This window comes from Bidens hawaiensis, unplaced genomic scaffold (assembly GCF_021521415.1).
Source record: "Bidens hawaiensis isolate Kalapana, Puna unplaced genomic scaffold, B.hawaiensis_p1.1 tig00050196_1, whole genome shotgun sequence".
Lineage (NCBI taxonomy): Eukaryota > Viridiplantae > Streptophyta > Magnoliopsida > Asterales > Asteraceae > Bidens > Bidens hawaiensis.
The window spans coordinates 98,614-115,452 of record NW_027498998.1 but is presented as its reverse complement, the minus strand read 5'-3'; the positions used below and the strand labels follow the sequence as shown (position 1 = coordinate 115,452).

The 16,839-nt window shown below is 34.2% G+C and overlaps 1 protein-coding gene and 1 pseudogene across 1 annotated transcript; both read left to right on the top strand.

Moving 5' to 3' along the window:
* The first annotated feature begins 2,901 nt into the window (after nt 1-2,901).
* Nucleotides 2,902-4,249, top strand: LOC143598439 (putative RING-H2 finger protein ATL49; annotated as a pseudogene).
* A 5,218-nt stretch (nt 4,250-9,467) lies between these two features.
* Nucleotides 9,468-11,908, top strand: LOC143598438 (2-oxoglutarate-dependent dioxygenase 19-like). The gene is made up of 4 exons (XM_077076650.1): nt 9,468-10,002; nt 10,099-10,334; nt 11,179-11,509; nt 11,626-11,908. The coding sequence occupies exons 1-4, from the start codon at nt 9,709-9,711 to the stop codon at nt 11,869-11,871; spliced, it is 1,107 nt and encodes a 368-aa protein (XP_076932765.1). The 5' UTR covers nt 9,468-9,708; the 3' UTR covers nt 11,872-11,908.
* The last annotated feature ends 4,931 nt before the right edge of the window (nt 11,909-16,839 follow it).

The window sequence follows — 16,839 nt, the reverse complement described above, 5'->3', positions numbered from 1 at the left end:
AACCTAGTATATATATATGTACTATTAAAGTCAAAAGTCAAAACGAATCTCTTAGGATTTCAAAACTTTTCACTAATTCAAAGGACAGGAATTGCAAAAGCAAATAGACTTCAATGGGGGTTAAAGATAACCGGAAAAAAAGGGAAAGAAAAATATAATTAATATAAGAACTTCTGCGCAGAACAAATTAATTAACTTGTCTTCAATTTGAAGTTACAACTTCAATGCTACTCTCCTTAAAATATTCTAAATCACTGGCAAAATGGAGTAAACGAGTAAGGGGGTGTTTGGCCTAGCTTATATTTTTGTGCTTATGCTTATATCTTTTTGAAGCTTATAGCTTATTTATATCATTTGATAAGTCGTTTTTAAGTGTTTGGATTAGCTTATATTCCACAAGTTGATTATACAACTTAATAGTTGTTAAATCAATCATTTTTAACTTGTTATAGTAATAAGTTACTTCAATATTATTAATCCATTATCATTTGAAGGCAAATGGGTAATTTACTCCCTTAAACAAATAAGCTAAATAATCATCTTTAAATAAACTTCTACAAATTAGCATATATAAGTTTATAAGTCTAAGCTAAAAAAGCTAAACCAAATACCAAATAAAGCTTATTTTATAAAATAAGCTAAAAAAGCTATAAGCTTTGGTAAAAACGCTAGGCCAAACACTCCCTAAAATTGAAATAATTGTAAATGGCAGTGCCTTAAAGTGATATTTTTTTAATAATTTTAATTAATTTTGTAGAATTTTTAGAAGATAAATTAAAACATTGTCCATATTGTCTCGTCAAATCCTTGTCCCATAATATTTTACTAACTATGCAAAAGTCAAATGAGTGTTGCTCAACTAACTTCATGTACGCACTACGTTCCACAGTCCACAAAATAATATAGTCACCTAACCTCTCCGACTTTTTAATTTACTTTAAAACAAAACAATCTGTTAAATAAAAATCAGTACTAAATTACAAATGTACATTCTTCAAAAGAACAAGAGTTAATGGCCATTTTCGTCCCTGTGGTTTGCTACTTTCGCCACTTCAGTCCAAAATTTGTATTTTTGTCAATTTAGTCCTCATAGTTTTAAATATTAGCCAATTACATCCTATCCGTCTAACGGCATCCAGCTATGCCGTTAGTTTAAGGGTATTTTTGTCTTTCTCCTTTTTATTTTGAGTTATTGGTCATTTTCGTCCCTGTGGTTTGATACTTTTGCCAATTCAGTCCAAAGTTTGAAATTTTGTCAATTTAAGTCAGTTTTTTTCTATAACCCTAGAGAGCATTATCTAAGCCCAAAACAAGTCTGCATTTACTCTGTCGACAGCAGTAATCATACCCCCTCCTCTCGTATTTAGTTTTCTAGACGGTTCCTAAACTCTCCCCCATGGTGGAATTCAATGGTAAAGTGGTCAAAGCAATTCCGTGAAACCGAATTGTACGGAAAAAACTAAAAATCGTTTCTTTGATGAATGCATAATATTTAGGGTTTAGAGATTAACATATCATAACGAAAATCTGGGTCGTAATCAACTATTATACATTAATCAACAAAACAATTTTTAGTTTTTTGTGTATAATTCGATTTCAGGGAATTACCTTGACCACTTTACCATTGAATTCCACCATGGAGAAGATTTTAGGAAATGTCTAGAAACTAAATATAAGGGGGGGGGGTATGATTACTGTTGTCAACAGAGTAAATGCATACCAGTATTTGAGGTTGCTCGATGGTTTTGGGCTTGAATTATGCTCTTTAGGGTTATAAACAAAAAAACATAAAAATAAAAAAAAAACTGAATTAAACTGAACATTAAATTGACAAATTTTCAAACTTTGGACTGAATTGGCAAAGATATCAAACCACAGGGACTAAAATGACCATTAACTCAAAATTAAAAGGAGAAAGACAAAAATACCCTTAAACTAACGGCATAGCTGGATGCCGTTAGACGGATGGGACGTAATTGGCTAAAATTTAAAACTATGAGGACTAAATTGACAAAATTAAAAATTTTGGACTGAAGTGGCGAAAGTAGCAAACCACAGGGACGAAAATGGCCATTAACTCAAAGAACAATAATAATAGTTTTAGTTTAAAAACAAGATAAAAGAAGCTAGCCGCTCACTATTCAATTTTAAACCAATTAAACAAATTATTTGAAACCGAACAAAATTATGTATTCGATTTTAAGTTTGATTATCAGTTAAAAGTTAATTAGGCTTTTGGTTTTATCATATAAGTTTAGTATTATTTAACCAACTCAATTATATCATACTAATCGTGTTTCGACAAACTCAATCCAATAACAAATAATGACATAAAAATTGAAAAAAAAAACATATAACTAAAAATCTTTATACATTCAGTTTACTCAATAGAATAAACTAAATCTAAACCAAATCCGAATTTGTTTTCACTTTAGTTTTAGCTTTCCAAATTCGGTTCGGTTTCTTATTTTGTCAATATAAAAAATCAAATACAAAAACACCCCTAAACAAAGCTACCTAATTAAAATATCATTTTTCTCTCCTTAATTTAAGTTGTTATAATTAAGTCATTAAACCGATAAAAAATAATTTAATGCAATTATTTTTCGTTAAAATAATTTAAAGCATTTATCTAATCCTACAAATACCAATTGTATCATAACTCCTTCAATCCTAGTATTAACTAAGATTCTATATAAATATATATTTTATCCTACCTATCTAGAATCGGTTGTCTATTATAAAACTCTCTCCAAATACAAACTTAGGAGGTTTTTGAATTTGACTTTGAATGTTTATCTTTACCCGATTTACACGTGAATGTTTTTGAAGATCAGATCGTCTAAATTCAATCATCCACCAAACCTAAACCCTTCAACAACGAATTTTCTCATGCAAATTGGATGATCATCCATATTCTGCACTAAACAATCCTTCTTCGATGGCGGCTTACCGTAAAGTATTCGAAGAACCATCGAATTCGACCGGAGTAACCGATCCTTGCGTGTTAAATTGCGATCCAAATAAAACCCTACTGGCAATTGCTTATCCATATGCGCTATGTTTTGTCCATCAAACTGTACACCACTAATTTGTACCCGCCTTCGCAGCCACCACCCGAAGGCGGGTACGATATTTTAACACCTCAGCACAACACCACCACTCGTCATTAAGCCTCAAAATCTCCCTAGTGATTCTCATTCTCACTTTTTCTTTTTCCTTTTTTACACTTTTTACAAATTCTACACACCGTGTGGTACAGGTCGCGACGGCGCGACAGTAGTGCTGCGCCGTCGCGACCTGATCAGGACGATCAAGAAACTCACGACGTTCTTGATCACCCTATCTGGTACATCAGAACCATTGGCTTACAACCTTCGGTTATAAGCGCGATCACGATTGTCAAGTACAAGAAATCCGATGGATTAGTCGATAGCGCGTCGTGTTCGGTTTGTTTGAGTGAGTTTTAAGACAACGAGACTCTCCGGTTGTTACCAAAGTGTAATCACGCCTTCCACGTCCCGTGTATTGACACTTGGCTTAGATCACACACGAATTGCCCGTTGTGTCGGGCCGGGATTGTGAAGAATACGAATACAACGAATTCGGATGATTTGGGGCAAATTGAAGAAACACATATTGCGATTTGGATAACTGAGGATGACAATGAAGGAGAAACACCAAGGGAAGATAATAATAATAACAATAATAATAATCAGAGTTCTGATTTGACAATTCGGGTAATTGATGAAGATGAAAATAATAAAAGGGAAATTGTTGGTGGGAGTGGTACTAATGATTTTATAATTATGAGATCGGTTTCCTTGAATGATCATGAAGCTTGTAGGGTTAGATCGGATATACTAAATAATAATTATTATTATTCTGCTCGCCACAATGTTCAGTTACAATCCGTTGTTGGCAATTTGGGATTCGAAGTGGTTAAAGTTGATCGGACGGTTAATAATCGTCCCGTAGAACACTAGTTCGTGAACATCTTGGTCTCAAGTTTCAGGTATCTAGAAGATCTCTCAATAAGCTGAGAATCTTGTTTATTTTTTATTGTTAGTATTGATATAAAATTAAAAATATAAATACGATGGTTGTAAACATGAATGTTTTGTTTCCCAAACGAGGAACACAAATTATAAGTGCACAGTTTGCTGTTATCAATTATTATTTATAGTTTTATATATCCTATTTTGGTTGTATGAGTATGAGATGCCGGAGTTTGACAGTGTGAACAAGCTCTTAAGTTTCAGGTAACCGGAATAATTTTTATAAAAAGCTCTTAAGTTTCAGGTAACCGGAATAATTTTTATAAAATTAAAATTCCGATAATACCCTTTTTTGATGTCAATATTACATGTTTGTCCTTCCTGTGTTGTCTTCCGGTTCAAGATATTCTTATTCTGGCATGAATGGAGTGGTTTGTAATTTACATTCATGGAATAGGGTGTAAAGGGTCATAAAAGTACCAAACGACTGGTTCCTTTCAATGGCAGAAAAAAACAAATGGGTTGCTTTCACTTCCAACCCGTTCTTATCAAGAGTTGGCTGGCCATCTCTTTTGGTCAACTAACAACACTAAATAATACATATTATATTATTATTTGTCACAATTGAGTAGGTAGCTTTAGGTTATAACCAAGGTGGGTGAATTTGGAATTAGTTGACTTTCATTCTAGGGGTCATATATTTAGGTACCTATTGTTAGAGGTGCATAAACCCGGTTTAGAACTTAAAACTGGTTTGGTTTGATCGACAAAAGTCAAAACCGGTTTATGATCGGTTTTGGTTCGGGTTGAAACCGGTTTCTTACCCTGTTACGATCGGTTTCAGTTTGGGTTTTTATTGGTGTCGGTTCGGGTTTTGCCCGGTTTTTGGCCGGTTTCGGTTCGGTTAACCGGTTTGAAACCGGTTTTGGTGGAGAAAATTACAAACCGGTTCCGAATATACGGTTTCAATCGGTTCCAAACCGGTTTCTACATAATCGATTTCAAACCGGCCGGTTTCGGTTTTATTTTTGGGTCGGTTCTGTTAATCGGTTTGTTTGCCCACCTCTACCTATTGTTGCTATAGGGATTTTGTAACGGGTTCCGGAAATAAGTGCGGAGGGTGTGACTTTTTGGTTTGAAACGAACTTGCTGGTTGAGTTGTGCCGTTCTTTGTCTTCCCGAACCGGAAAAGAGGACGTGAATGTCATAGTCGCACATGTTGGCGTGTTTCCGAAATCTTATGACACCCCAATAGTCAAGTTAGTATACGTATAAATAGATGCATCATAATAGACAGAATTACAAATTTTGTCCTTTAAAATAAGACGAATTACGGTTCGTGTCCTTTTCTAAGTTTCCTTGCAGGCGGTGTACTTTAAACATTTTTTTCCTGCACGTTATGTCCTTTACGCTAACTGGGTTAGAAAAACTCAGTTAAATACCCTCACGAAAAGACAAAAATACCCTCACATGCGCCTCACGTGAGGGTATTTAACTGAGTTTTTCTAACCCAGTTAGCGTAAAGGACATAACGTGCAGGAAAAAAATGTTTAAAGTACACCGCCTGCAAGGAAACTTAGAAAAGGACACGAACCGTAATTCGTCTTATTTTAAAGGACAAAATTTGTAATTCTGTCTCAATAATAACATATACAGATATAGGGAATTATATGACGGTTGAGTTTCCCGAGGAAAATTAGACTAACCCTAATACCATTTTTTGTGGAGGGGGCTTAAAAAACTCTTCGGAGTGTTATGTTATTTCCACATAGACATTACGGGCTTTAAAGCTCCAAGTCTATGTTGCCCAATTGTGGTTAATTTCATAAAGAAAAATAAAATAAAAAGTAATAATAATAGAACAATACTTAAATTAAAGTTAAAAACATTAAAAACGAACTAAATAAAAAAATAAAAATTTTGTAGTCCATCATAATTTTGCTTGTTTACCAAAGATGTTCAACCAAATCTGATCAAAGTCTATGATTTGTATCCCTTTTTCGTGTTTTTAATAAAATAGCAAGTTTATCATCATCGTTTAGTGTTAAGATTGGCTCTATTACATCGTTGTCCTCCAATATCATATCATGTAAGATAACGCAAACATACATTATGTTTCTTATTTTGTTCATTTGGTGAATACGAACCGACTATTTAATGAAACTCCATCGTTTTTTTAACACCCCGAATACGCTTTCGATATCTTTTTTTTGACGACCCATGTTTTTTTTGAAATATTGACGTTTATTGTCATTCGGGCATGTAAAACTAAGCACCAAAGTTGCCCACTCCAGGTAAATACCGTTGACTATATAATATCCATATTCTTAGTTGACATCATTTGCGGAATATGAGGAGTCGTTGCAACTCCGCCTACGATGTCGTAAAAAATAGGAGATAAATGTATGACCGATATATCATTGCTTGAGCAAAGCACAAAAAAAAACGCATGTCATATCCAGAGATCAAATGACGCGACCGTCTCAAGTATTATTGTTGGACAATTATGATCACACCGATGATATTGACCTTGCAAAGCAACTAGGCAGACTTCCCAAGGCTAGAGTGTGAAATCGAGGCTACCAAGCATCGGGAAAACCATGTCGTTAATGATGAACCTCATATATTATTTGTATATCACCTTGAGTCGGCCTCCTTAAATATTTCTTACCATAAAGTTCAATAATACCTAATAATAATTATAACAGTATAAAAAATTTAATAATAATAATACTCACATTCGCTAAACATGTAAAGGGTCGCACGAGCCGCTGATTCCGACATCTGTAAATATTCTTCCATTGAGCCACTCATAGTCCTGTATGCTAGTTGACGAATAGCCACCATGCATTTTTGCATAGGAGAAAATCCTAGTTTACGTCTCGTGTCATCCTTTGTTGAAAATATTCATACTCGCATTCTAAATTACCAATAATTCGTAAAAATAATTGGCGACTCATCCGAAAACGGCACCGAAATCTTTCCGGATCAAAAGTCGAGTTTGTAGAAACATAATCTCTTATCAACTGGTCATGAGCATTTTGACGATCCCGTTCAAGTGGAGGTCGCCTTTTTCGTGGCTGTGAGCTTTCAAATTCTCTACTAAGAGCTTAGCAGCCTATTAAATCGTAGTAAATATCACTTCATCTTCTGAATCCGAATCCGGGATAGCGTCGGGCTCATGGTAATAAAAGTCGTGTGTATAATCGGTTGACGAAAATGAGTCACAATCCATATTTTGTAGAAAATTTGTTAGTTTATAGAGAAGAATGATATGTTTTGTAATAGGGGTTTAATGATGGATACATAGAGAGAAAAATGAAAAATAAAACTTTTTTCTTATTGAAATGGTCACAAGACCGTTGGAATAATGGCCCACAACAATGCCCCTATGCCGCCCAGCCTAGTCACAACACCACCCCTCCACCCCCCCCCCCCCCTCCATTACCGTGCATATCAAACCGCCCCTTGGCAGTGTACCACCTCGTTACCGCCCCTTTGCCCCTTCTTTATCGCCCCACAAAGAACAGTCTAATGGGTGATCAAAGATAGCTCAGAGACCGCTAGTTTTGGTTTAGAATTTGGTAACACCTACAAGTCCCTCAGATCAAAGCCTTAATGTCTTAGAGCATTCCCAATCCATATCCATATAATTAAATTAAAAAAATCATTACATTTTATTTATTATGTTCAATTAAATAATATTTTTATACATTTATCATTATTTTTTCTTTATACTCCACTCACAACTATTTCCAGAAAATATTAAAAAAAGTATATAGGGTGAATAGTGTAACCTCAAGTGTAAATTTCTCACATAATATTTTCTTTCATTTACTTAAAACCACTCATAACCATATCATATAATTTATAAACTCACTCACATGTTTATAAGGCACATGATGAGAATACTCTTAGGCATTAGATCACGTGTAATGGATGGAGCCTCTATTGGGTGTTTTGCGTCATGTGGCGCCACGTCACCAAATGGGTGTTTTGACTAAAAGGGGTGTGATGGATGGAGCCCTAATTAATCATTATCTTATTAGTTTATTATTATTGATTATCAAGAAAAAAAAACCCACCAATCACTTACCCAAAGCGTCCGGGGGCGGTGTTTTCGAACGCTTTGGAGCTTTTTGTGTGAGCAAAAAGTCCCACTACACCCGATCTTAGACTTATACTTCAACCCATCCTTAATTCACACGTGAACAGAGAACATATGTTAATCTAATGCGTCAATTAGTTATATATAAATTCATGTGTTAACATGAATAAAATGAGAAACTCATATGAGTCAACATTGAATAAAATGAGATAAATAGCAATTGACATGCGAACTTACATTAAATTTTAATCTCATTAACGTGAAAAACCTAGTTGAATGTATAATATCAGTTTAAATTCACATCCCGGCTTCAATTCACATGTGAATGAAGAACTAATGTTAATCGCATATGTTGATTGAAACTGAAACCATATGGTAGCTTACATGTGAATTTATGTTAGTTTCAACCAAATAAAATATGAAAAAACTAACGCATGCAATACATAATGTTATTTTACACGTGAACCCCAGTGTTGGGTTCACACGTAAACTAACAACGTGCATTCAACTAGGTTCTCTTCAATATTAATTAATATCACGCTTGAACAAAATATTATTTCTCATTTAATAAATGGTAATTTACATATTACTATATGCATTTGATTAACATTATTTCACTTGTGAACGAGTGTTGGTTCACATATGAACTAGTTACCCATTTCATCAATCACATAGAGTGTAACCATGTAAAGATTTTGTAACATCAACGATTATGGTTTTGATATAGTATATCCAGAAAGCAAATTGTTCATTTAGGTTATAATGTGAAGTTATATGTTCTTAACCATTAGATGCAAACTAAATTCATAATAACCCAAATTAAATCAACAACCTATAATCAAGTTCACCGGTATATATGTATGTATATGAGATCAAAACGTAATGAAAATATCCTCACATATAAAATCCATTTTGATTATCCTTTCTCATCTTTGCCTAATTTGTCTTCAATTAATCCCAACTATGTAATTAAACTCGTTATTTGCAACATGCAAATGATAACACTTTAAGCTCCGGTCAGACTTGAAGTCAACAAAGCAGTTGCGCTCAAGCTTAAACTCGAGCTCAATTTGCTATAGTTATAAAAATCACAAGCTAGCTCACGGCTCAACAAGATATCTTGTTTAAATCAAAATTAACATTTAGTATTTGTTTTAATATTTAAAATAAAATTAGTTTACAAACCGAGTCAGCTCAAGCTGATTCCAGCGAGCTGGTTTCAAGTTTTTTTTTTCAAGTGAGCTTCAATCCATGAGTTTTTTGAACCACCCTACATATGTTATGTGGTTTAGAAAAGATTATGTATTAAATTCATATTTGACGCTCGAGTTGAGTAAACCTCATAGATTCGAAGTGGAGGGATTTTAAAGGTGCTAAGCATGGGTAAAATTAAATCGGTACATTATTTATGTTATCATGATTATGTGTAGTTCTTGATCAAAAAGTGTATATTAGTATTAAAAATTTGGTTAATTTCAATAATACACAACCAACATCAAAAAATATATATCTTGTTTCAATTTTGGCCTTATCTATGATGATGTGATCGTTTGTTGCTATGTGAGCACTTGATAAGTCCTTAATTGTGAAGATGATCATCACATGTGGCATCAATCTTGTTACGTATATAATATATATCACACAACTTTTATCCTACCAACCTGTGTTGAGCGTTTGAAGATGAATTCTGTTAAATCCTTAGGCGAATCACCTGATCTTCATCGTATTCCATCCATCTACGCATACTCAATTAACTCAACCGTGTCCCCAGCTTCCGATCTTCATGATGAGATCCCCACCATTGATTTTTCCTTACTCACATCTACTGATCCCGATATTCGGTCCCAAGTGATTCAGGAGCTTGATATTGCATGCAAAGATTGGGGATTCTTCCGGGTACTTGTTATCTATTATGCAAAGATTGAGCCAGTCGCTATAACTACGTGTGCAGCTTGCTTTAAAGATTTTTTTAATGAATCTTAAAATGTTTAGGTGATTAATCATGGTGTCCCTGAGAGTTTGATGAACATGGTGATTGAAAAATCACGTGAATTTTTCGATTTGACGGATGATGAGAAGAAAGAGTTTGAGGAAAAGAGTGTTCTTGATCCAATCAGATATGGAACAAGCTTCAATTATAAGAAGGATGAAATCTTGTACTGGAGAGATTTTCTCAAGGTTATTGTACACCCGGAGTTTAACTGCCCGAACAAGCCCTTTGGTTTCAGGTTATACCTATTTTCAATTATAATATGAAGTCTGATTAGGCTTGTGGGTTCACATCTTTAATTAAACAATTTGTCAAGTTCAAGTGGCCGGACGTTAGTTAAACGGATTACGTAGATTAACCCAAACTTGAAATGGGTTAAATATTCAAATATGTTTATATTTTAGATGTGTTTCGGATCGTGCAAAAAAATTGTCAACCCAAGATTAACTAAGTTGACATAAAAGTCATTGTTTTCTTAATCGAATCGGATTGAAACCGACTATATAATTAACCAATTTGGTTGTATGATGTTTATTTCAGTCTTTATATAGGTTTTTAAAATGCAAATACACACCAAAAAGTTAAGTCTTAGGGTATGTTTGGTTAGATGTAACAGAATGGGCGAAAAAATAGAATAGACAAGTGAATGAAATGAATCATTACCATTCATTTGTCTTATTTGGTTAACCTATAAGAATGTAATTAATTATTATTTTATGTTGTTTAGTACCCAAAAAAATGTGGAAATATACTCACATCTCAAAATCAAAAAATAAAAAATAAAAAAATTACAATGGCGATGATGATAGTGGTGGTGGCGATCAGGCGGCAAGGGCGGTGGTTGTGGTGGCGACAGTGGTGGTCACACAACGAAAATGGTAGTGGCGATGTAATGAATCATTCTATTCTCATTACCGCATACCAAATGCGAACTTATTTTTATTTAAATTACTTACATATTTTTAAGCTTTTAAATTATTTATAAAAAGATAGGTACACAAACCGAACATAAAGCAACTGTCAAATGCAAGTTTGAATTTACATATTATTAGAGTGAATCAACACATGCATGCATGTTGCAGGGAAGTTTTATTGGAGTACTCAAAGAGAACAAGAGAAATAGCAAAAGAGTTGCTTAACGGCATATCAACAAACCTAGGACTCGACCCATCTTATGTAGAAAAAACTTTGAAATTGGAATCTGGTTTGCAAATACTTACAGTCAATCTTTACCCACCTTGCCCACAACCCGAACTCGCAATCGGGTTTCCACCTCATTCGGACCATGGCCTGCTCACACTGCTCATCAACAACGGTGTAGACGGGCTTCAAATCAAGCACAAGGGAAAATGGGTCAGTGTGAAAAACAATACTCCAAACTCGTTCCTAGTCAACACCGCAGATCAACTTCAGGTACGTGTGCCAAGTTCCATTTGCATATTACTTATAAGTTAATGTTATCATCAACTGTGTTAATGATAGCATTCATAAAAAAAAAAAAAAGAACCATGAAAAAAAATTGGTTGCAGATTTTTAGTAATGGAAAGTATCCGAGCGTGGAGCATCGCGCAACCTTGAATAATGCGGTTACAAGATTATCTGTTGCTGTGACCAATGGACCAGCACTAGACGCGGTGGTGGAGCCGGCTCATAAGTTGGTGAGTGAGGAAAGATGTCCACCGGCTTATATGCAGATGAAGTACAAGGAGTATCTTGAAATGCAACAAGGCAACCGTATAGTTGGAAAAACTTGTTTGGATAGGGTTCGGCTTTGAGGACCAACATGTATGTTTTATGTTGTGAACTAATGCCAATATTATTGTAAGTTACAAAAATAAAATTAAAAAGTTCTCCCAATATGTTCGTCCGCGTCTGGACTCCTATTGTTGTTAGGTTAGTCCGCGTCTAACATGTCCCAATATGTTCCCGAGTCTTGATCCAGGTTGCAAGTCGTATATCGAAAACATAATCCTTAAAATAGGTAAGTCACAAATCGATATTTAACATGACCCACTATAGTTGACGTTCCATTTACCCTAATCGAAGCTCCTATTTGTTCTTTGTGTCCCGACTTTGTCCCCACATGTCCAACCAATGTTTTGATGTGTGTGTGTATCATCATTGTTGTTCTTTTTAGAAATGCAGGCACTATATATTCATTTGCAGTGGCGAAGCTTGGACTAAGACACCACGGGGGGGGATTCAAAATGTATACAAAATTACACAAACGAAGGTGGCCGGGCTCAAATTTTCGGCCAAAAAGGGCTAAGTTTACACCACGTATAATGAATTTCAGTCTTTTTACAACTACTTGACACGTATAAAAAATTTCGGCCAAATGTATATTTGTTGTGCATAAGACTACCTCTCATATTAACTATGTAGTTCATTTTGTAGAGTCCGGTCTTTTTACAACTACTTGACATGATCTTTGATGTCATCTTCTCTAATATGAGTTATGCAAGTTGAATGGTCTTAGTGCATAATTGTTGGGTCTATTATGACTTGTTCTAAACTGCATGTTTCTTGTTTGTGATACACCATCGACCTTGGTTATACGCATTTTCGACAAACATCATATAGTTGTTTAAGTTTGACATACATTAATGATAATGTTATTTAGGTTTGCTTTTTCATCTACCGTATTTTCCATGTTGAAGAGACCAAGTCTCATGCATCACAAATATACTAGAATGCGGGTTTTGTTATGTTCGTATGTTGATGTGTTGAGTTCGAAATGTATCTAGCCAATACATGTTCTGAGAACACAATATCGATTGGGTTTCATTCTTAAGAAATTTATCAACGACTGCATTGGAGCTTTTCAGACCAAGTACTTCTTCATCCTCTTCTTTTAATGTTATGGATCTTTGTGTACAGATCATACCGTTACCATCGTACTCGTTTGTGAAAGCGGTCATAGTTACCGGTCAGTTTCTCATTTCTCCTTTGTTTCCGGTTATAATCATCGGATTTTGCCAATGTTGCCATTGTCACACTCCTAGTGCAGCCGCTAGGCTCGTCGCAACTTCTGTTTGGATTAGCACTTCTTTTCACGGTTTTTTTTATTGTGCTCGTTACCATCGTACAGAGGTTGCTATAGATGAATTATTTTGAGAGTGATCTTTTGATAAAAACACACGGACTAGCTACATCAAACCTGTCTTTCCAGATATATATTGAGTCAATTATGCAACATGTACGACCAGATTATTTGAACAGGAGTGGCTCGTAGGATAGCGAAAACAAGTTAGGGCTTTACGCCCACACTTAATTAAGGCCCCCAAGTTCATAAAAACATTATATATAGATATATTATAATGGGTAAAGTAAACTTGAAGTAATGTATTGGTGTGGTGGTAAGCTTGATTGTTACTAAAACATAGTTTATGAGTTCAAAACATGTAATAAACGATCCTTTTTTACTTAACAAAACAATTGTCATGAAAAAGCCACAAAATATTGTTTTGATTTAGGCCTCCACATTCGTTGAGCCGGCCCTGTATTTGAAAACATATAAAAATCTTTTGAACACACGTACATGTCGTGGTATTGATTTTAATGCTCGAGAACTTTTAACCATTTACAAATTTTCTTGTAAATGTGATTTTCAATTCATTACCAATCTTTGTTATTTGAAAAGCAGAAGAAATTGGCTAATTCTTTGTTAACATAAGGTTAGTTTGAGTGCAACATTCATAGTCCGAATGTTAAGTGCTTGATTCAATTCAAACAGATCCTTCTCCTATCCAAAATTTAAAGACAGACTAGTTCTAGATCCTTTCCGGTGCAGTCTACTAGCCAACGACAAGCAACAAGTTGGAGCAAATAGGCGGCGGCAGCTTCATGTGCTTGGAGAAACGTTGAGTCGCATGCGTCAGGATTTTAAGAAACTGTCGTGTCGATAATATGGTGTAATTGTGGTATATTAACATTTGTAACAAAACGATTAATTCTAACATATTATCCAACATGTAACTTCTGAGCACAACTGAATATAAATGTATATAAAAAAGCCCTTAGATTGTTAAATAAAAAGATATAAAAAGAAAGTTAAATAAAGGTCAGAAAATTTCAATTTCAAGTTACTATGTAATAAGATAAGTTATTTAAACACTATTTGTTAGTTGACTCAAAATCTTATCTCAAAAACAACGAGATTTCCTTTTATGTTCACTCGCAGCCTTTTCAAGCCATGTTCGACGTTTCTCGTGCTCTGTTACCTGTATACTTAACTATCATGACAAAATTTTGAATAAAAATATTAAGTCTGATGAACATCACATCGTATGTATCAATTACTAGTCAAAACTAAACCTATAAATGAGTCTAGTCCCTTAAGAATCAATTGACTTTGATTCTTATGTCACGTGTTATGGTGTGGTGGTGGGCATGGTGTCCCCGCAAGGCCGCAACATACACTGGAAAAAAATAATTCGAAGCCACATGTGAAAACAGGCTTGTTAAGATGCAAGCTTATGCTTATAACATAAATCATTAGCACAACGATGATCGGGTCAAATGGTTAGATGATTAATGAGCTAATAGCATATGGTTAATGACTTGTAGGCCCTCTCTAGAACATAAATTAATACTCCAGTTTTATAACGTTATTTATATACGTTATCAACCTACCATGCCTAACCAAGAAAAAGAAAATTGGACCCTTTAGAACATGCTGCATTTGCAATATACGGCTAAAATTTATGTAGCTTATATTCTAGCAAATATTGTTATGTTTTCTAACATAGCAAATACAATTTTGCTTTTGAAAAGTATTTTTGGCAACTTTTTTTCTCCCGGAACTCAAATGAGACAACCTTCATGAGACCATGACCATCCCACCAGAGTGATGATGGCAAACATTTACTGCTAGGCATATTTCATTACCACGTGAAAACTTAGGACATGTGTAGTGGAGAGGCTACAAAGTTAGGCGTTTTGTGTCATATAGCGGCCAATCAGTAAAGAGAAGGTTCTTGTTTTAGGGGTGTAATGGTGTTGTAGTCTAATACAGATAAAGGATAAAATACAATAATCTCTTATCGTATATTACGTACGCGACATCCTCAACCCTAGATTTCAAAAAACACGCAATGGCAAATTTGTAAATTATTTCAAATCGTTTCCATCCTAATTAATCGTCGCATCGATTCAACCATCGTCATCGGCGTCATTTGCAAACACACACTTTAATTGATTTTGAATTGAAATACGCAATTTGCAGAAACCCAGTTGCAGACGTTCCGTATTTTATTCATATGATCGAATCGATGATCAAATTGACGGTCGATTGATAATTGTTTGATGATTACGAGATTATATGAAGTGATTTCAGTGTTCAATTTCATATTACAGGTGTTTAATTTTTTTGTTAGTTTAGAAGTTCTGTGTAGAAGTTCATAACTTCTAAACTTTTTTGAACACCCAGAACTTCTTTGAACGTTTAAAGATGTTCATTTTTTTAACACCCAGAACTTCCTTGAACGTATTAGAACGTTTAAAGATGTTCATTTTTTTGTTGACACCCGTAACTTCTTTGAACATATTAGAACGTCTAAATATGTTCTTTTTTTGTCAGAATGTTTAAAGGTCTTAAGTTTTGTTTTAGAACGTTTAAACATAATATTTTGAACCCTAATCAGAGCTCGATTAAGTGCATTATTTCTGCAATTCCATAATCGATTGATGAATCTAAATACTTCTACACATCAATTCGATGATTAAATCATCATGTATTGATCAACTTTGAAGATTTCTTTATGTTCAACGTCGTTCGGTTTTGATTTGGTTTTTACTTTAGAGATTTCATACTTTAAGCTGTGATTAGAGTTTAGAAATTGGATTAAAATGAGCGACGATTTCCGAATTTGAATCAGAGTCGATTTGTAATCGACGAATTTTGATCTCGAACTACTGTTGGGTTATTTACAAAATTGTCATCGCGTGTTTTTTATTCTAACGCTCTGGAAGGTATCGTACGTAATGTATGATAAACCATTATTGTACGTTAACCCACCCCTATAATATATATATATATATATATATATATATATATATATATATATATCTCATACACATAATAATATAATAATAATAATTCCAACAAACAAACCGGCGACAAAAACTAGTCGTCCAGCCCTTTGTCGCCCCGGGCGTGGGCGGATCATATATGAGGCGTGGAAGGGCTATGCCCCCCCCTCTCCGAACTTTGGGTTTATAAATGGGTTTTACGGCTTCAGTTATTTTAATTTGAAAGTTTCTGTGTGTTTTTTTTCTACAATGATATGAAAAGAAAGATAGGAAGAAAAAATGAGTTATTATATTTTTAAAAATGATAAAATGGATAGGTGTAAACTGAAAAGTTGAACATACACACTGACATAATTATCCAACTAACCACTTTCCACATAATAAAATGATAAAATAAGTGGCTTCAAAGTTTGATTTTCAATTTGTATTAGTTTATTCATTTACTTCATTATTAATTATTTCATTAGTTTGAGTATGATGTATGTAGACTAGTTTAATGAATAAGCCTTAATATTGGAAAGTTTTATACCGCAACAAAATGTCATATGGTTTTTTTTTGGTCGTTTATTTTTCTTGGATATATATAATCTTTATATAGTGTAAAAAAGTTGGCTTTTTTAATTTTTTTTATGTGTTTGAGCATATGTTTAATCTAAAGTTTTCGGCTCCTCTATAGATATGTTCAAGTTCTCTCACTGCCCGAGAGGACG

Coding starts and splice junctions, on each gene's coding strand:
- LOC143598438 (XM_077076650.1), top strand. CDS start 9,709: ATGTGGCATCAATCTTGTTACGTATATAATATATATCACACAACTTTT. Junction 10,003..10,098: donor AAGATTGGGGATTCTTCCGG/GTACTTGTTATC, acceptor TAAAATGTTTAG/GTGATTAATCATGGTGTCCC. Junction 11,510..11,625: donor ACACCGCAGATCAACTTCAG/GTACGTGTGCCA, acceptor AATTGGTTGCAG/ATTTTTAGTAATGGAAAGTA.